Consider the following 21,196-nt stretch of genomic DNA (forward strand, 5'->3'; position numbering starts at 1 on the left):
TCATTTTGATAGCTTGATGATATACAGATTGGAGAACTTTGAAAAATATCACGAGTAGCATGCTTATTTTTAGCCTTTGCACAGCCTTAATAAACTTATTTACAATAGATTAATGTGAGAGAGTGGGTCTATATTCGGTAGGCGGAGCCATCATAAGCGGGCCGAATAGCGGCCAGTTCGGCGGCTGTTCTGCGTCGTGGTCGTGGCGTCGTGCGACGCAGGTCGATGTATTGGACGGTTGTCGACGTCCTGCGTCGGTTCTCCTGGTACTGGCTGTATTGCTGCTCTGCTCGGCGTCGCACCTCCTGAACGACCGGTCGCGAGTTCTTGATCAACTGACCGACCGCATTCAACGTCGAAATCGGAATCTGCAATGTTCCAAGCATCAATCTTTTCTCAACAGGCTAGCATTTTCATAGTATAGGTTTATTGATCAATTGAGATAATTATAGCAGAATTAAAACAACATCTAACTTGTTTTAAGGGATATGCGGAGCAGAGAAATGGGTGGAAATGGAGAACCAGATCAGCCAATTACAGTGATGAATACAGTCATAGTAAGAAGCGCGTTCACCAATTTGACGATCAAGCTCAGTAGAAGCAGTGCGTTCAGAAAAATAGGTATGCTTATCATGAGGTCTTGAACACTCACTAAAGACTGAAGACTAAAGACTATGCTTCAACACGGTAACATCGCCGCCGCTGTATCACTACTTTTCTCTGCTCCGCATATCCCTCCAAGTAAGAAGGAGTTTGAATTCGACCATAGTGGACTAATTTTTTATTCTTTTTTCAAGGTTTATTATTTATAACTTAATAAGTTTACATTAGTAGATATAGATATGTGTTGGGATTTCATACTCTTCATGATAAAGTAAGTAAATTGGTATGGTTTTTTGATGTTGGCGAGTCCCTTGCGGGAAGGTCTCACCTTGCCTGAATATATCATTAAAGTATTTGTACTGGGATGAAATATCAATAGATGGATGGAATGATTGGTCTGCCACTGTAACTGTAGTGGGAAATAGTATTTTAAAAGGGAACGTGCCATCTCTACATTTCCTGAAAGCCGCTAAAATCCAGGAAGAAAATAAGTATATATCATTATTGGTAATCCATGCGAATGTCGTCAACCATGATCAACATTGATTGAATTATGGATCATTGAAATATTGCTCCGATGTCTACTTTATATCTTAGGTATACTTTGAATATTGATGGATGTCTAAAACTTTAACTAGTAGTTCTGTGAACAGTAGACCTCACGCAGTTTTCTCATCCACAAGTATCAGATGTCACCTGTTCTAGTTGATTCAGTTGAATCACAATTCACAGTTGAATCATAAATTTACTCTTAAAGATGTTATTTGTTCTCTCCAAGACCAAAAACTCACTTATTTTATTAAACTCAGTTCAAGTTTGAATTTGTATCCCTTAACATGATGATTTATCCAGTTTCGTGATAAATCTTTCCATCTAATAAAAATATTTCTCAACTATTTAAAAAAAAATTTTTTTCAACCAAGAATTTTTTTCGGCATTATTCAGTTCATTTAATCATTTTTCCATTTCATTTTCAGTAACCTATTAAATTTGTTTTTCAAATGTGAGAATGTTGATACTGATGGGCACGCATCATAAAAAGTATTGAAACCCTACCTTAAAGAAATGGACACGGCCAGACATCAGTGTAATGCATGCAATGAATAATCACTTGTCAGCTGATTGATTATGAATAATTCTATAATCTGATTGATCCTATCTTCAAAGTAGACTATATATATAATACTAGCCGTCAGGCTCGCTTCGCTCGCCATATCCGTCTAGCCAGGGGGCTCCGCCCCCTGGACCCCCGACTGGATCGTCCAAGAATGAGATCAGCAGGCTCGCTTCGCTCGCCTGCATTTTTCATTTGGGCATTTTTATCATATGTTAGGACAATCCAGTCGGGGGTCCAGACTAAACGTCTGGCCAAACGGATATGGCGAGCGAAGCGAGCCTGACGGCTAGTAATATAATATTCCCAGGATTGAAGTAGCAGTGCCCAATCAATTTTTCCGCGATAAATGCATTTAAATCTTCAACTTGGTGCCAATCTAACAAAATTATTAATTTAGTTACCATTTAACAACTGTTTCGAAAAGGTACTCTCCATAGAATAAAGTTCTAGTCTATATTAACATATGGTATGGACAAAGTCAACTCAACTTAATGCCAACCTGACAAACTTATTAATTTAGTTGCCAGTTAACAACTGTTTCGAAGAGGTACTCTATCTAGATTATAGTTCTATAGTAACATATGATATGGAAATTTCAATTATAATATTATTATTAAGAGATTGGGAGAAGAAGAATATACATGCTAAAAGACGAACTTTAAACCCTTAAAAACAACCCTTAGGGTTAAAATATTTCCAAAAGATTTCTTAGTGCGCCTCTAAAGGGCCAACTGAACATACCTACCAAATTTGAACGTTTTTGGTCCGGTAGATTTTTAGTTATGCGAGTGAGTGAGTGAGTGAGTGAGTGAGTGAGTGAGTGAGTCAGTCAGTCAGTGAGTGAGTGCCATTTCGCTTTTATATATATAGATAGTGATATCAGAGTATGGAGGAATTCATCTTCTTTTCATTTTCATATTATCCTTGAAATGCAACATTTCAAAAAACCTTGTATATATATCGACGCGCAGTTGAAAAAGGAATATTTCTGCCAAATATCATCGAATTCTATCAACACGTTTGGCCGTAATCGCTTTACATATGGACAGACAAAAGCAAATCGAGTTGAAACATAGACCTCACTAAGTTCGGTCAATAATTCTCTAAGAAAAACAGTTTCGCGAATCTCAGTAATAAGATCTGCCATATATGGATCAAACTTTTCACATTACTTCTAGCAAAGAGGATATAATACCCGATAGCTTACTCTATAAAGTTCTAGCGAGAGGCATAATGACTCTGCTTCTAGCACGTGAAAATTGGTTTCAAGTAGCGTGTTTAATGCTGATTGAATTGGTTTTCCAACTGAAAGTTTATGTACATACCAAAAAAGTTTAAAGGTTCATAAACGACTTCACAAATTAGATAAAATATTGTCGTAAAAATGAACTGACGGATTTCCGAGTAATAGCTTTCATTAAGACAGTAAGCTTAATGTAGTTGAACGTTGAATATAGCGTTGCCGTCGGTTATGATACGAACCAAATGAAGTAATGATACGGTATCATTCTATAAGAAACAGAGGACAGAATGCATATCCTGGATTTGGATTCTGAACTGAGACCTCTAGGGCAAAAACACACGAGGCGATTTTTCAGATAAGTTGGTATGGCACGACAGGACAGGAAGATCTCCTATCAAGAATCAGCCAATCGGAGAGCTTCTTGTAATGCCATGCCGACTCGTCTGGAAAAACACCTCGTGTGTGCTTCGGCCCGAACTAACGAATCATCGATCATAATTTCTGGAGAACTACTACGTGTGGATTTCAATGAAACTTGAAATATACCTCCCTATAGGTCAAATTGCTTTCTAAGAAATATTTTGGCAATAGTTTAACCTGATTTCAAAGGTGTGAATTTTTGCTTTCAGCAAGTATTCAAATTCTTATAATGCTTGTTCTTGTGTAGTAATGATAATGTTTGATCAATTTACTGTACCTGGAAAGTTTTTGGTAGGCTCCAAACCATCGGAAAATCACATGATTCATAGAATTTATTTAGGAAATAGAAGAGTAACAATAAAATAGCCTATTGATCATCAGAGCATGCACGACACTTTTCATCAAGCAGAGAACTTTCAGAAATTTCAAATTTTAAATCTTAGCAATACTTACATTGAATACGCTGTCAATGAACGCATTTCCCACGTCATTGTTGGTATAAGATTGTCGTTTCATTCTACTTGGATGCTTTTCTTCCGTCTGCAACACAAAATTTAATTATTAACGAATTATCTCATCAATTTTCATTTTACAATTAGTATTCAAACGAAGCTACAGCATACCAACTTCAATAAAATTATTACATGTTCAGAATTCAAAGAAACTTGACGAAATAGGTCTTCTGTGGGGGTTTTCTATCACATGATAGTGATATTAATTTCTAGATTCTACAGACATAATACGAATGACAATAAACTTTTATCTGAAGGCAAACTAGATCATTGCTATTCGGAATCGATAAGCCCCTTATTTTCAAGGATAGGCAACACGCGTTGCATGCATGCGATCAGTTATACGGGTGTGAGTATTGAGGGATTGCCGTGATTTGATAATGCAATCAACTTAAGTAATAATAAATAATACTATATTCTTAAAAACATGATTTTATAATTCTCTCTCTCGGAAATTAAGCTTAATCAATACAATGCTCAGATTTCGGAATATTTCTTCATCCAAGCAGTAAAGCCCTGCACACACAGACATCGATTTTTGTTCGTACGATATTTTGTCGTCCTTATGAATTCTATGAGATTAACCGGAATTTGACAAACATAATCTGATTAAAATCATCTGTTTAATCCAATAGAATTTATAAGGACGGCATAATATCGTACTACGAACAAAAATCGATGTGTGTGTAGCCCGAAATAGGAAATGTGTTGCCCTAAGCCAGAAATAATGTGTTCAAGATATTTGAGATATTCCATCTCATAGGATACCAATACTCACTCTTTTCCTATTTAACGGGTAGTAAAATCATGATGACTTGTTGAAAATCACTTAAAACATTGTTCTCTAAAATTTTCTAATTTTCAAACAATTTTTCAAGCTTTCTCACTGAAATAAACATTTTTTTCACATAGAATCTTGAAAACATACTCCTTTTGATGCTCAAGTGCGCTTAATCTACCACAGTTTTTGGTGTCCGATTCACAATTCTAGGCCATAGTGGATTCAATACTTCGACTTTTCACTTGAGGAAATAGTTTTTTTCATTGCATAGAGTTCAAGACATAGATATAGTAAATTTAATGACGAAAGAAATTATCAATTATTTTAGACAACATGTAACAGCTAATAGTCTAATAGCTCTACTTTTCTTTTCTTAAGGTTTTTTCTCTCCCTACTCCTTTCCGTCTTCCCCATCCATGTCAATTCCTTCTTCTTCCTCTTCTCCTTATTCTTTCTTCCGGAAACTTTCATACCGGTACTTTAGACTTGATATTTCCAACTGAACAGTATTTTAACTGTTCCGAAAAATTGAGTCTATGAAGTTGTTTAGCTATTGAAAAATAGGGGTTTTAACATTACTGAAATGACAATATAACATATACGATAAACAACATTTACACTAGTCAGAATAAATTATGGAGTACCAAGATAAAATTGAATTATGGTTACTCTAACTTACCATTTCAGTCGAATGCGAAGCCTGTGAGAAAACGGCTAGTAGAAAGAGGATAGCACAAACATTGGGGATAATCATATTCCTCTGAAAAATGAAACAGAATGCAATTATTAAGCAACTCAAAACCCTGGTATGGATCTCTTCCTTATGATTATTCCTGATGATCCAATATCCACCATGAATAATATTTATTAAACCAAAGCTACGAATAAGACCACATTATGAATCCAAAGTTTAATGCTGTAAATCACACCGTAGACTGCTACTGCAAATATTGACTACTATTGATTACACAAATATTGACTACTGTACAACTACAGTGATGTCCACGTTATAATGGCAGTGTTTAATTAGCAATCGTATTGCTTTCCTTGTCTACTATTAAACAAAGCGGATAGCGTATCTCTTTTCCACTTTGCTCTATTGCCAGATTGGTTTTTAACAATGTAGAAATATGATTAATTAACAAAATATTCAATCTTGATTATGAAAAATCATCATGAGAACATTGAAAAATATAATTTCTTGCTTCATAAAATATTATTGATTATTTTAAACGAGAATGAACAGTTAATAGTAAATCAATAAACCGATATCAGTTACACTTCATAGAAGGCATTAACAAAGACAGAGGATCGGCAACGTTGTTCTCCTATCTTTCTCCACTCCATTATAACGTGGAGCTCACTATAGAAGAATTTTTCCATCAATATTAATTTATTTCACGTTTTTTTATTATTATTCCATATCGCTCCATGTTCATACATCTTATTAAATTATCATTTCACACTACTTCTATTAGGAAGCAGTAGTTAGCACTTCTCTATAGACCAGACGTTCAAATTGGTATATTATTATAAAGGTGCATTAGCACTTTCATAGATCAGGAGTCCAAACTATATAGTATACCTCATGTTAGATAATTCTATAGATGTATGAATAAAATGGTAAGTTGATATTATTCTGTATGTTGACAACCTGTCCACTTGACTCGAACTACCCTCCCCCCGGGATTCATAAAGAGTGAAGACGTTGTCTTATAAACAAAATGTACCATCAACGAACACCTAAAAGGAATTCCATCAATCTAGGAATGAAACTCAGGTTTATGATAATAAACCTTTGTGATAGCTAAACAAGATGCTAGGTCAAATGGTGCAACTACTTGGCACCATGGTTAAAATAATTAATGTACCCTACTGTTATTCACTTCAAAAATTAACCACCAGCACACTACTTTCTCCGATTGAAAAATATTCTAAGCTGTACCTACTAAGTGTAGAATACAAGTTTGTACTTGAAATAAAAATAGACATATGCATGAACTCCCAGCAATAGGTTATACTTCCGTAACCAGAATTATGTAAGGCTTACAACTTACATTATGCATTTCAAGAATTGAAACTCTGATAAGTAGGCTAATATGAATTTTAAGAATATTTGTGATGAAGGAAAGCCTATTAAACATTCAACTAGATCCCTAAGGGAAACTCCCTATAATAAGTAGATAGAGGAAAGGAACGTAAACCTTATTGTTTGTTGCTAGTAAATTTATTTTAAGAGGAGTGGAAAGCTTCGCAGTTCAATTGAATTGATAATGTGGAGACAGGCATAAGTGAGTTGAGAATCTAAGATTGTGTTAATCGATATAATACAAAGAATTGAGTGGACGTCCTTAAAAGATTATACAACTCCATTAAATGTAAAAAATAAACATATCATGATAATGAAGATTCACCACAGCAATGACAAAAAGTGTGCTATCTGCTTTCGGCTTTCAATAAACATTGTAACAAGATATCAAGCATTGAATTATTTCACTTTCGTAAAATAGGTACTGATGAAAAAGTGTGGATTAATAATTAACGATAATAAATTATAAAACAATAGCAATGATCGTACTACCTTCGTAGCGGGTGGACACCACAACAAACACTTGAGCGAAGTGCACCACTTGAGAGCAGAGTGAGAGAAGCAAATAAACTGGCACTGATAAGTTTTGCAACATTCATAACCCACTCTCATCTCGGCCACTCATGAATGAAAATGGACATGTTTCGTAACACTAAACGATTCGATCAAACTCAATCTCCCTGCAAAAGTTGTGTTCAGGGGATAATGGATGCTGATGATACCAAACGTAACGTTGATCACACAGTTATCTTATTGTTCAGACATTGAGAGGGTGATTGATAACGTGATTTAATATCAGAATTGTGTTGAATCTTCCTACAAACCTGTTGCAAATTAAGTTGGTGGTTGTCGACCGGCTTTCACTGCCTGAACGCCTCCTCTCAGGATCAAGTCCCTTCAAGTTGGAGCTTATCTGCGGCAGTAACCGAGTTTCTTGACTAAAACAACATCTCACGCATTATTTCATAATCGTTAATGAAGAAAGAACCCAAGTGACCTACTATTTATTCTCCCACCTAATTGTTGGAGTAGCCTCCGTTTATGTTTTTTTATTGGCACACACGTGATAAGCAAAAACACTGGTGCGTGCAATAAAATTCCACAATTACAATTTCGGGTACATCCGTTGTTTGATTATAGCATTGACAGTAGGCTGCAGAAGAACGATGCATGGAAATCCATTGTATCAAAACCAAGTCCCTGGAATAAGCTGGTCATGGCCGGTCTTTGATCCTGCTCTTGGCTGTGACTGTTGAGCTTCAAACACATTATGAAAAATTAATTTTTCAGCCCCCCAGGAATATCATATCAAACTTCAGAAGTTGTAAATGTTTTATTGATGTATTTTTTTGATGGAAATAAATTGAATTGAATTGAATTGTCTTGGTGAACAGTTCACCCTAATATTATGTGTTCACACTAAAACAGCATTATGTTCATAAAACAACGTAAAATGATAGAACTACTTGTCTGTTTTGTGCACATATACCGGTAAAGTTGCACTATTCTATAAACTCTACTACTCACGATAGAGCTTAGCTAGTTTGGCTTGAGTAAATGAATTTTCGTTTTGGCGGGAAAACTATAATTCGATCATTATCTACAAATAATTATTGTAAATTTTTTGGAAATGCAAAATGCAGGTTTTTGATCGTATTAGGAAAACTATTTCCTATTCCAATTTATGCATACTAAGATCTCACCCTTTCTTGGTTCGTGGCACCGATTAATATTTCATAATTTTGGGCAATAAACATGGTGTACGCCTTGCCACTAATGAGCATGAAGGAAGATTTCTTACTAATTCTAAGAAAATGCTATTAATCAAGATCATTCAATGCGTGTGTACCTATCTCGTCTCAAAAATTCGATGGTGCAGTTTTGTGTAAGCAACACACAGCTCAATTTTGTGAGCTCCATTATTAATAGGCTATCATATAAAAATGTTTAGGTCTCTATGTTGTTGAGACAAACGTTAAAAAACCTTCTTGATTATTAATCAAAAGTATTTAAATTGTTTGTTTCACGGCACACATATAACCGATCTCGCGATACACTGTTCGTCTAGCACTAAGTTCTGTCAAAGGCATAACCAGACATAACAATCCGTTTCCACTTTGTCCATTTTTGACCCAATTAACATAATAATTGTTCAAAATTTCACTATCGGCTTTGACAACCTGCTCATATAGAAACACTAACCTGTGTTTTGGAATAAACCACATTACATGTAAACGCTACCTATTCAACATCACGGGAAAACTACCAATCTACTTTCATGTGAATTGACGAAATATTATGGCCTCAGTGGATACTATTTTAAAGTTTTGCAAGAGCTCACCCTATTTATAAAGATTGAATGTAATGTAAGTCCAACTACCTACCATAACTGAAAATGAACTTTATTCTGGCTTTGAATAATACCGTACAACAGTTAAATACATTCATTGTTTCAGAATTAATTATAGTATAGCAGCAATTTTGTATCGATGCTGCCAGTTTAGATTTCTTTCAAGTATAAATCTTATAATAATAAAGAAGTGCAAACCGCTCAATAAAATAAATTACAGTGATTATATGCATAGCCATCGCGAAAGGATAAAAAAGTTCACGATACAAATTAGAAACCTTATAATGCACTAAAAATATCCATGAAGAGATAGTCTAACAATAAAATTTAGTGTGTACCATACGTACAATCAGACGTTTGTTAAACACTTGAAGTAAACTGTCTAAATGTTTTTTTTTTTTGACAACTTCTCAATCTTTTCATTCAATGTCTAAATGTTGTTGAAACGACCAAGGTTTTATAATTTTTGTGAAATTTTCATGGGAGGTTTTCCTCCTGTCATCACTAAGCATAATGTTGAATAGCTTTGGAGCTAGATATACGAAGGATTTTGAAAAAAATGAAGTTTATTCAAGGTAGTCGTGAGATGGTATTCTCTCTTCGTCTTTCAGAAAAGCAAGAACGCATGAAGGATAGTCTGATTGACTTTCAGAATAAAAGAAGCATACATATTCATGTATGCTCATTCTATACTACACCATGGTGTGAGTCCGAGAGTGCCATCTGAGAGGGATTTAAGGGAGTTTTATCATTCTCGTTTGAATCGCCATTATGGATTAGATTGCAAACATTGTGCCGAGGCGAAGGTAGCTTCAAACTTGATATAGTTGAATCGAATTGGATTGATAGTTGCATGTATTTGAATGGGTCGAAGCATTCCGCTCCATTCGTCACCAGAGTGCACCACCATTGAATTAAATTTATCAGATGCAACTATCTCAAGATTGAAACTACCTTCCTCACTCCACCAATAAAAAAAGCTTCAAAATAAATGCTGCAAACTGATACTTTTTCAACATTCATCCATGCATTGCCAATGTGCATTTTGAGCACAATTCAATATTCCATCAATATTGGCGCCGTGTTTCTGGCCGACAATCGATTGTTTTAATAAATACGAGGGCAATTCAATAAGAAACAGGACAAATTAATTCTTCTCAAAAACGGCTTAATTGATCCATTAATGAAGCTTCCAGATCATAATGTTGGTAAACTTACCAATACATCTGAATAGCTGATCACTCGTATTATTTTGTAAACATAGGCTAATCACAAATCCATCTATTCCACATTGATGCACTCATTCAACTCAAGAATTGCACTGTAGAAGAACTTTGCGCCATTATTATATTTCAAGTTGTGCTGGTGAGAACTGAGAAAGGTAGAATAATCCATAAAATAATGTAAAAAGAGTAATAATGAGCCAAAAACTGTTTGAATGTTCACAAATTAATGACTAGAACAATAATTACAAAACGGGTTCTTGACTGAATGCCTGAGTTTCCTTTATGACAATACCAGAGTTTTAAAATCTTTGTTAGAGGAGGGGGGAGGAAGAAACCCACTATCATCCCCCATACAGCCCCAACCGCACTCCATACTGGACTCATCTCTTTGAACCATTCAAAGAATGTGAATTTTAGTTGATCGGTTGACTGAGGCTCAACTCACACTTACGCGACTCAGTACGTGAGGAGACTCAACTCTAGTCGAGAGCATGATTGTGTTTCCAAATAGTGACACTCAGACCAGTCGATTCTAGTCTCTGCGACTGGCACCATTTGAAAACACAAAAGCTCTCGACTGGAGTCGAGTCGCTTCTCGACCTGAGTCGCGTAAGTGTGAGTTGAGCCTAACGGTTTGCTATTTCAGATGTGATGATGTGTCAAACAATATTTTTCCCTATCTTTCAGGTAGTAAATGCAAAATAATTTTCTAATTAATAGTAGGGATAACAGTCACTTTGACAAGAAATGATGGCTCAATAAGTCAAGAATTAAATTTTCTTACAATAATAATGAAAATGGCATTTCCGGTATGACTCTAATGCTTTTTTTGACGTGACAACATCTTATAAATTGGTTTGCCGGGTGACACTTCAAGAAACTGCGTTACGTTCCCACGTTATGCGCTCACAATGAGAGCGTTCGTTTCGGTTCACGGTCGTCTGGAAAGAGCACAAATAGGAGCAGTGGCGAGCAACGCAACAGCAGCCCGAAGACATTCACCTGGAGAGAGAGTGAAACGGAGCAATCTCCTGCGACTGCGCCACTACTTATACTTAGTGAATAGGTTATGTGAATAAGTATAAGTGAATAGGTATAAGTGTAAGTATAATAGGTATAAGTGAATAGGTTATGTTGTAGTAATCACAATGTTGTGGTAGTTTTCAATCACAAAAGTAGTATAAATTGTTTCTCAGCCAATAATAATTTGTTCAACTTGAAAAAATGAGCGCGAATTGTTATGTAAAAAATTGAATCGAGCACAGTTAGCCCGCCTAAGAGCGAGAGAGACAGAGTGATTTTGTTGAGGATGTGTGAAGGTAAAAATAAAATTTTGTTAATATGAAATTCAGTGCGAGATTCTTTGTATAAATTAATGTTTTAAATATAATTCTTTGTATAAATAAATGTTTTAAATTGTTACTATTATTTCATCCTTCTTCCTACTATAGGAATGAATATTCACATTAAAATTATTTTACCACTCAAAGTCGTTGTCACGTAAAACTTTCGCCTGTATACCAACTTTACAGGCAACTATGCAATTTTTATGTAAATAAATACTACAAGAGTGAGATCACATAATTATTGAGTCAGTGTATTTGTATGTAAATATGATTTCGAGAATATTCATTTCTGTCGAATACAACGACGTAGAATCGATCAATCGCTTTCCAAAATGATTGACTTGTGTTGTGGGATGGAAATGATGTGTGATATAAAAAGATTAAATCTTGACTGTCTATTTGAATTATTTTTAAGTGAATCTTGACAATTTAGAGTAATTTTTATAGCAAAGTTTCTTTTGTGAAGCCAGTGCCACTATTTGTATGTGTGAAGAAGACGACTTGATCCATGTGGCATTGCTCGCTTAGCAGCAGAAACAGAAAATGACACTGACAGCAAACCAGGAGACAGGTAGTCCTGAATATTAAATAAAATTCTTGATGTAAATAGAAAATAATCGCGAATTAAGTGCTTAATTAGTGGTGTGATTATGAATTGTGACAAGATTTAAGTATTAGTCATAAGAAAGTATGACTCAGTTTTACATCAGTTCTACGTTTTGATTATAGATTTGATTGCTGTCACAAAATATTTTTGAGAATAGTTTCTTTAGTTTAGTACGTATTTACTACTTTCTTTCTATTCTGCATGCTGAAAATGCATAATTGAATGTATATTATTTAGATCATAATCTAGACAATGGTTCTAGTTATTAATGCTTGGAAATCGTGTTGTATGTCGCACCTTTATTTCATTGTAATGAACTCCATGCTTTATAAGATTTTATGCTGTGCTCCGTATTTATCATAAAACATTCGATTCCATAATGAATTCCAATAGAAGAAAAGGCAAATATTTAAACGATTTCTACATAGTGTCGAAGAATGTACCAGCGACGAAGAAGGTAGAAGATGGGAAAAAACAACAAAAGACATTAATTTTGGGATCACTTGTTTACGTTCATGGATTTGTTGACGATACACATGTTGAATGTAAAGTTGTGTCTTGTGAAGAAGAAAGCAGTGGTTTTAATGAAGATGATGTATGGATATGTCCGATTACATTACTTTGTCGCGTTAATAAAGATCTATGGCCGCTTCTCCAAGCTATCCCTAAACCTACTACCAAAGTTTGCATTCTGAAAGATAAAGAATTGTGTGACGAGCTCACAAAAATCACAATAGGCAGTCGCGTATTCTTTTCAGATAGTGAAAACTTTGTGAATTCTTGTGAAGCTGTTGTGAAATATAAAGGACCAATTACAAGAAAAGGACTTGGCACATTCTACGGAATAGAGATTTTGGTATGATTTATTTTCATTTTATCAATATGAGTTTCACTCTTCTGCCCATTCAAATGTTTTATTGTTTATTATAAATCTTTATTTTTCAAAAAAACTTTTAGTAATTAGCATAGATTATAGGACTTGAAAGCTCAGGCTTAATCATTATAGACTTTTGAAAGATTTTTAGGCTATATATCTTTACAGTAATAAAACACGGAAATGCAGACTGCTTTATATTTAGTTAATATCATCTTGGTAATGTCATAATATAAAATAGCTCTTGACTCCTTTTCTTTTAAAAGGCATTCCAAATATTTCCTCATCTGCGGACTGCGAGAGCTCAGTCAGATAAGGCGCTATCTTCCTCTTTTAACTATTATACTGGAACAGTCGAGCAAAGCATAAACCTATTAACATAATTAACTATTATTTTATTTTCTATAAATGCCATAATTTTACAAAATTATCCAAGCACAAGTGCATACTTAAAATGTGGGAATAATTCAGTAAAATAAAATTAAATCCGATTGAATTTTAAAGTAAAATAACTTGATAGAAAAGTGTAACTTTCAAAAAAGGCTACTTTTTATATGGAGATAAGCACATCAGAAAAAACTTATAGCTATAGCCTTATCTAGTAGGCTATTACAAAAAAACATTGTTTTATAAGTATAGACTTTTTTAGATAAAGTATACACTTTTACAAAATTATTGTACATAATGCATCCAACAGCATTGGGCCCCTTCTTCAACGTACAGGATGTATCTTGATACTGACTGAAATCGTTACTTGAATAATCAGCATAATGAATAAGGATAACCGCATAGTGAGGAGGTAGAGATAGATTTACCTCAATGTAACACTTTTATATCTAGCCTATAAGTAACACTTTATACATCATATTGTGTTATGGGCATCATGGTGCATCCCCCAGGGGGGCCTCCTCACACTGCGGGCGACCATAACAAAAAAAATGTATTTGTGTTCTTGTGCTACATGGATGTTCATCTACCTTTACCTTTTCACTATGCGATTACCCTGAGACTCAAAGGACACCAGGCTGCGTCACCTTGTCAATATAGACACGTGTGTCTGAGCAAGGCATTATTTCTTATGGCGGTTACTAGACTAGGGACTCCAACAGTTGGTATGCGACTGTTCTTGATGATTATCGAAAAGCATTGAACCCAATTGCTGCCATTATATAGTCATCAATGTTGTCTCAATTCAGTAATCTCCATCCATGACCAGCACTTGCTGGATAGATTGCGTCAAAATGTGAAACTTGATCAATAACAAAAACTAAGATCAAGATGGGAGGTCACTCATAGATGTCAAAAAACAGTGTATTGCCTCTTTATTCAGGAAGTAGATTGCCGACTCACAAGCTCCTCCTGAGGGCCCTCTAAAAGATTATATAGGGGCAAAATCAAATATACATTCATCGATAATGAAATACGAGCATTAGGCTTCACGTTCCGAATAACTTCCGAGACAATAAATTTCTATTCCGTTCATATTTTTCAATAGTAATACAGACAAATTTTGTCATGCGTTATACTTATAATTCTTGAGGTAACTATGGAAAACTTGTACCATCTTACTGACTTGCTCTTTCTGCCTTGTATACTAACTCTATAACTCACCCTTAACAATCCTATTTACTACTCTCTCTTGAAAAGCTATTTTGTGATGTAAAATGGGTCTTTGAATTTTTCAGAATTCTGACTATTTTGATACAATGGGCTTCTATATTTTTCAGGACTCCGATTATTTTGATTATTCAGAAAAGAATGATGGTTCCTACGCAGGGCATAAATATTTCACATGCCCTCCAGGACGAGGAAAATTTGTGTCTGTGAATAAATTACGTCTGACCTCATTTAAAATGCCCACCAACTCTGTGATGCAGTTGACAGATAAATTCGAGAATTTATCATTAAATAATAATCAGATTGACATTCCTAAAAATGGTAAGATTCTTCTGGTTTCAACTCTCCTAAACTGTATGTTTTTTTTTTTAATCTGTCGAGAACTTTCATGTTCTTTGCAATATTATGCGTGCATATTTTTGACTTTTATTTTTATTATCTTTGTTCCTCTTTCAAGTACCGTAAGTAAAGTATGTGGAAATAGGGACCGAGTTACCGCAGTCATGTTCATTACAACTGCTAGAACAGAAATTTGATCATTTCACAAACAAGGATAAATTTTTGAGTAAAATTTTTTTAAGTAGCTCATGATTTACAGTTTTAAAGTGTCTAGTGAGTGTAATTTTGTTATTTGATTTAGTTTTAAACTATATAAATTTAAATTTTTTTGTTTTCAAGTGTATGCACTGAAAATTGGACCCAAATTCACAAATGAATGAAAACATCACATACTTTTTGTAATAGTATATTAACCTAAATTCGGGGAAGGAACAGTTTTGGGTTGTGCCTATTTGTTCTTCCCCAATCATTTTAATGATTTTTTTTTTTATTCAAATAAATTAATAAATCTTCAGTTGAGGAACAAGTTTAATTAACCAACCGGGGTTTTTAAGGAATAATTTATTTCCACTCACTCATAATAACCTATCAAAAGATAGAAGCGATGTGCTCCCAACGAGATCTGGCAACAGTATTACTGATAAAACTAATATCCAAAAGAATTGAAATTCTATAATAACCACTATAATTTCTTGAAGGAAACGCTCATCTACAAGCTTACTCATATTAAATTTCATAAATGATCTGAATACAGTTGTTCACCGTGCAATATGATGTTTACCATAGTAGACTTTTTTTTATAAATCATCAACTCTATAAATAAAGTTATAGTTTAAATTATATCTTGTTCTATATAAGTTAATCTATCCATCCGTCCTTTATAATTATTTCATCAAATGGTGTTGTCCAATCAACTTTATTTAGCCTATATAATCTTACCAATCTCTAATTTCCTCGTCTAGATGGACGTGGGTTTGATGGATCAAATATGCGACCATCTGATCCACCATTGAAGGCAGGAGACCGTGTGGTGTGGGTGACAGATGACGCCAATATCGAGGGAGTTGTCAAATCATTCGAGTGCAATGACTTCAGTGTTCCAATAGTGGAAGTTGAACTTGTGAGTAGATGTGTCACTTACTCCTAACATTTTGGAATCCTCAAGTAGATTATAGTATACGTATTGAATTATTATAAAACTTATTAAAATAAAATTTTTAATGGTAAAAGTATTATAAAATGGTATCATTTCTCGACAGACGATTCTCACAATATGACTGAAACCTATTGTCATATAGATAATATTGTCAGATAAAATATTTGGTATTGTTTTTATCTTCCATTTAATTGTTTGCCCTTTTGACAAAATAATAATTTACTGGCACAGGTCACATGATGGCATTAAATAGACAGTAATAATAGAACTGAGCTAAATATCAGGAGTTTTTCAAGCTTGGAGTTTGATCTTAGATTTGAGAAATATATTAACCATTTCAAAAGCATGTTTGTCGTTATGAGAATAAACTATACTTAATGAAATTCATTAAATTAAACTATGATATTTGAAATATTAATTATATATTCAATGTCATCTTACTTCTTCTGTGAACAAATAACGTAGCCATAGCTAGAAAATTTCACTACTGAACTATCTTTCTATATTAAACAAATTATGGACAACTTATATTATTAATATCATTTTATATTTGCTCAACTATTATTATTTTCTAAATTTATTTAAAACTATAAAATAATTCGATAACCATGATGTTTTACATAATTGTTTTTTTTGAAACTCAAACTTGGTTATAATGTTTTGAATGTCTTTTTTTCTAGGATAGTAACAAAGACTATAGCAATCCAATTAGTGATCGGGCAAATAGGAGGAAGAGAATTCCTGCATTGGAGCTGGTGAAAGCTGACGACTTCTATGATAATTCAGGTGAATTGAAAATGTTGCAGTATTTTTTTTTTGTTGTCACGTAGAATCTGATTTCTATAATACTGTGGTTGAAAAATATCGAAAGTCAGCATCCACTTATTCCTAACGACTTCTATGATAATTCAGGTAAATTGAAAATTTAGTATTATTGTTATTTTTTTTGTTGTCACGTAGAATCAGATTACTATAATACTGTGGTTTAAAAATATTGAAAGTCAGCATCCACTTATTCTATTGAGCTATTTCATGGCAGGATTATTCAATTGTTTCGGTTCTTAACTTTAGTACCTATTCTTGTTTTTCTTATGAATTAACCAGTTTTCCATCCGCTTTCATTCCATTCTTTCTCGATTTTACTTTAATTTTCCTTGACTCTTTTTTACATTAACATTTTCCGCAACTTGTGTCTGTTATCATAATGTTCGAACATTTTTAGAAAAATGTTATTCATAATTTTTGCACAGAAATGGATGACTCGCTGTACCAATAATGGTTTCGATTCCCATTTCGTTTATCATTTATTTGCTGTAACTACATTGTCATTTCACTGTTCTGTAATCGTTACTCACCAGTTATTAACTCACTTGAGAAACATTTATTCATTAGCCCAAACTTTATGCACTTGCTAAGTATGGACTTAGCAGAACCCTCCAATATAAGTGGAAAATGATTGACAATAATCGATTGGTGATTTTTGCAGGCTTGAGGAGGACGAAACAACGAACTAAGAGTGAAGGAAGCTCTTCGGGCTATTACTCGCAGAACTGCACTTGTCGCGATATGCCTTGTAACAAATTTCGCTGCTCCGACTCGTTTCAACATAATAATTTCAACTCAGAGAAAGCTTCCACATCGAAGGCGGTCAACGATGTCTGCTTGAACGGCTTGACCGGCAAAGACTTGTGCAAAATCATTCGCTGTGACTACAGAGAAATCAACAAATTCCCAGTTCCATCAAATATTAAGTCGCAGAAAATTATTAATTCGTCAGGAAAACTTTCGCCGTTTGATTATCCCACTAATCATGTTGAAGGTATAGTCTTATAATTTATACTTCTCTATTTCCATTGAGTTTTGAATAAGGTCCAAGCCATTTTGCTTTCTGTGGATTGTTTTTTCTTATTGATAAGAGCATACTTATGTAGGCCTATAATAATTCCAACCTTGAATAGGCGATGTAGGCTATATTACCTGATTCAAATTTTATTTATTCAAACTCACAATATTTACAATCAGAATCAATAAGAAAAACAAAAATACACAGCTCAGTAAGATAAAAAAATAATTAATAAAATAAATACTGGTAAGTTATGTTTTATTAGAAAAAAAATTGTGAATTGGAATAAAAAATACTACTTGCTGGAAGCATGCACTACTCCACGTTTGCAAGTAGGAATGAATATCACTTTAATTAATTTTAAATTCATGAATAAATGGAGAAAGAAAAAAAAGTAGCAACCATTCACTCACCTTGAAGACTTTCCAATAACAGCTCATCTTACTAATGCTTATTACTTTTATAGATACACCACATATTTAGAGTTCGGGGTTGCCGGGAGTAGTAGTGACGTAATTTAGCACTCAATTTAAAAATATTTCATTCCAATTTTATAAATTTATTTGCGATAAGTTATTGTACAACCTATTCTGTCTGATGACATAGTACTGACTTATTTTGTAATAATTTTCACTTCTAATGTATTAATTTTGAATTCCAGGAACTTGCTTATTGGGTTTCATTTTGCAATATGAATTAGTTTTCATAAGAGTTAATGAATGATTTCATTTCTCATAAGACACATTTCTTCACAAGACATGTTTCCAGATGAAGCCTTTTCAAGATCAACATTTTAGAAACTTCAATTTAATTATTGAGGAGGCTATTTCTAGTCTTATATTTAATCTATAATCGGATTAATAACCGCATCCTATTAATTTCATGTATTCAAACCAATTGTAATTGTAATCTGACGCAGTTGATTCAGTACATCACAGATATACATAGAAAACAAACCTACAGTATAGGAAAGTTCAACTTGCAACCAGCGAATATGATGTATAAATTAGGGGCTTGTTTTGCCGCGATTTTCATTTTCCCGCGTTTCAGCACAGACAGATCAAACGCGATAGCCTTGGTACTCCTCTACAACTAGACACTTGAAATTGCCATTATTAGAACAACATTTGTCTCGTACTCCGCTGCATGATGATTAAGACTATTTTCTCGCTTTCTCTGCTCTTTGACTTGAGTTTATTAATAGACGCGAGACTCAAAAATAATTTCAGCTTCTGCGCGCAACAGTCCATCTTTCTAGCAGTTTCTCTTCTTTATCCGTAAAAGAATTCGAATGTTTAAAGCACATGTTAACTTTCCGGTTCCTTGTTGATTTTTATATTTTGAAAAGTGTTCGCTATTTTTGCAGTAATTTCAATCGAATCTTTCAGTTTTAATGTATGTGTCGTTTACAATTACATAACGTTGTGAATAGGTAATTTTGACTGGTTCCTCTCACAACGACCCAATGATTGAGTTGGAATAGTGTCTGCTTCTGGTGTAAGATAAAATTAAAGTTCGCAATAACTCTTCATTATGGCATCTGCCCTGATTCCGCTGGTTGTTTTGGAACATGAAGAGCTGTGCAGAGCTAGGGATGCACAATGCGATTTTGATGGTGTGTAGGTCTGAAAGCTTCATATTTTTCATTCATCTTCTGAGTTTTTTTGAAATGAGTTTATTATTTTCGCGTTTGCAAGAGTGATGAGTGTCTCTAGAGTGTTATGACGATGTCTCTATGTCATTACCATTATTTTTGTTCGCTTGCCAGAAAAGACAAATGTCCAGGATTTGTTTGAAATTCATAGTTACTGTTATTGGTCAATAATTTTTGTCAAATTAGAAATAAAATTCATTGAAGTTGTTTCAACTAGGAATAAATTAACTAATTTGTAAGTACTGTACTTGTATAAATCAATTTTATTCAATCAGAAATATTCGTCATTAAGTTATGTTCCCTCATGTTATTTTTACTATTGCGTTACTATTTTATTTAATGCTGCAAATTTCAAATTCTTCCAATTGTTGATTATTATTTTTGAAATGGGGTTTGCCGTATTGTTTAAAAATATTGTCTAGAAAAAATTATTGCCCCATAGTGTAAAATATATAAGAAAATTGAATTTTTTAAAAATAATTGGATCAAAGATTTTCCAATCCAACTTCAAAGCTTTTCTTGTTAGAAGAAAAACAAGTTTTTGCAAAGTGTTACAACATTAATTGCAATTACCATGTAAAAACATAAGAAACTGTCGAATTGTTTCCGTCGATATTTTCGATAAATTCAATAAAATGTGTTCTGATAGAAGAATTCGAGATCAGCTCTAGCCACTCAGTGAATCTCAATAGTTATTATTTTTAGTCAAATATATATTCAGTACGTTTAATTATGTTTGGAAGGTTTTCATTCATAATGATGTAATAAATGAGAGATGTATTCAGAAAATTGTTAGTTTATTTTCATTATGTTGTATGCCTAAATGACAGTGTTGTCTTTTCAGATGGTCGTTTGAGTAGTAGTGATTGCAATTACTATGACAATCCAGAACGTGGTGTTTCAGAGACCGAGTCAGACTCAGAACTGTGTGAGGACTCTTTAGTTGAGGTGGAGATAGATGATGAACCACACTATGGCGTTATCAGGTGGCTCGGCGAATTCACTGACCACAAATCTGGTAGGCCCTATAAAGTTGCTGGCATTGAAATGGTAAGTCATGGTATACTCCACTTCAAAAATAGTATAATAATTTTGAAATCAAATGACTTAATAATAGTATTCTCCTACAATAAGTCATGAGGTCCACGTGGTGTTTTTCCGAGGTCCATATGCATCTTTTCTTATTGTGAATGCTGCCCATATGAGCTTTCTGCTTGTGCGTGGTGAATCGATGAGATGTTCAAACGTCCATGCTATCGGCGGGACTCGAACCCACGAACCAGGTAGTGCTTGCAGACCGAAGTTTGTAATAACGCTCTTCACCACTAGACTAACCCGGCCGGCAATTAATCTAAATAAATAGTACAAGGAGTTTCCTTAGTTTTTTACTCCCAAACAGTGCTTCTTTGTAAAAACTAT

At 34.0% G+C, this 21,196-nt stretch overlaps 2 protein-coding genes across 6 annotated transcripts in view; one reads left to right on the top strand and one right to left on the bottom strand.

Moving 5' to 3' along the window:
* Positions 1-19,567, bottom strand: LOC111054635. 5 transcript variants are annotated; one of them, XM_039423010.1, is made up of 5 exons: positions 18,537-18,596; positions 7,590-7,703; positions 5,356-5,436; positions 3,837-3,923; positions 1-368 (listed from the first exon to the last, which is right to left on the bottom strand). In XM_039423010.1, the coding sequence occupies exons 3-5, from the start codon at positions 5,428-5,430 to the stop codon at positions 129-131; spliced, it is 402 nt and encodes a 133-aa protein (XP_039278944.1). In that variant the 5' UTR covers positions 5,431-5,436; positions 7,590-7,703; positions 18,537-18,596; the 3' UTR covers positions 1-128. The 5 variants fall into 5 exon arrangements, with proteins under 5 accessions (XP_039278944.1, XP_039278941.1, XP_039278943.1 ...); XM_039423007.1 differs by lacking the exon at positions 7,590-7,703 and having other exon boundaries at positions 18,537-19,567; XM_039423009.1 differs by lacking the exon at positions 18,537-18,596 and having other exon boundaries at positions 7,590-7,978.
* The window catches only part of LOC111054634 (ubiquitin carboxyl-terminal hydrolase CYLD-like), a 26,026-nt gene continuing 17,051 nt past the window's right edge, over positions 12,222-21,196 (top strand). The window contains exons 1-6 of the mRNA XM_039423003.1: positions 12,222-13,150; positions 14,896-15,106; positions 16,087-16,244; positions 16,961-17,066; positions 17,767-18,099; positions 20,622-20,827. Of these exons, the coding sequence (XP_039278937.1) occupies positions 12,674-13,150; positions 14,896-15,106; positions 16,087-16,244; positions 16,961-17,066; positions 17,767-18,099; positions 20,622-20,827 (1,491 nt within the window). The 5' untranslated portion in view covers positions 12,222-12,673. The remainder of the gene's footprint in view (positions 13,151-14,895; positions 15,107-16,086; positions 16,245-16,960; positions 17,067-17,766; positions 18,100-20,621; positions 20,828-21,196) is intronic.

This window comes from Nilaparvata lugens, chromosome 3, assembly GCF_014356525.2.
Source record: "Nilaparvata lugens isolate BPH chromosome 3, ASM1435652v1, whole genome shotgun sequence".
Lineage (NCBI taxonomy): Eukaryota > Metazoa > Arthropoda > Insecta > Hemiptera > Delphacidae > Nilaparvata > Nilaparvata lugens.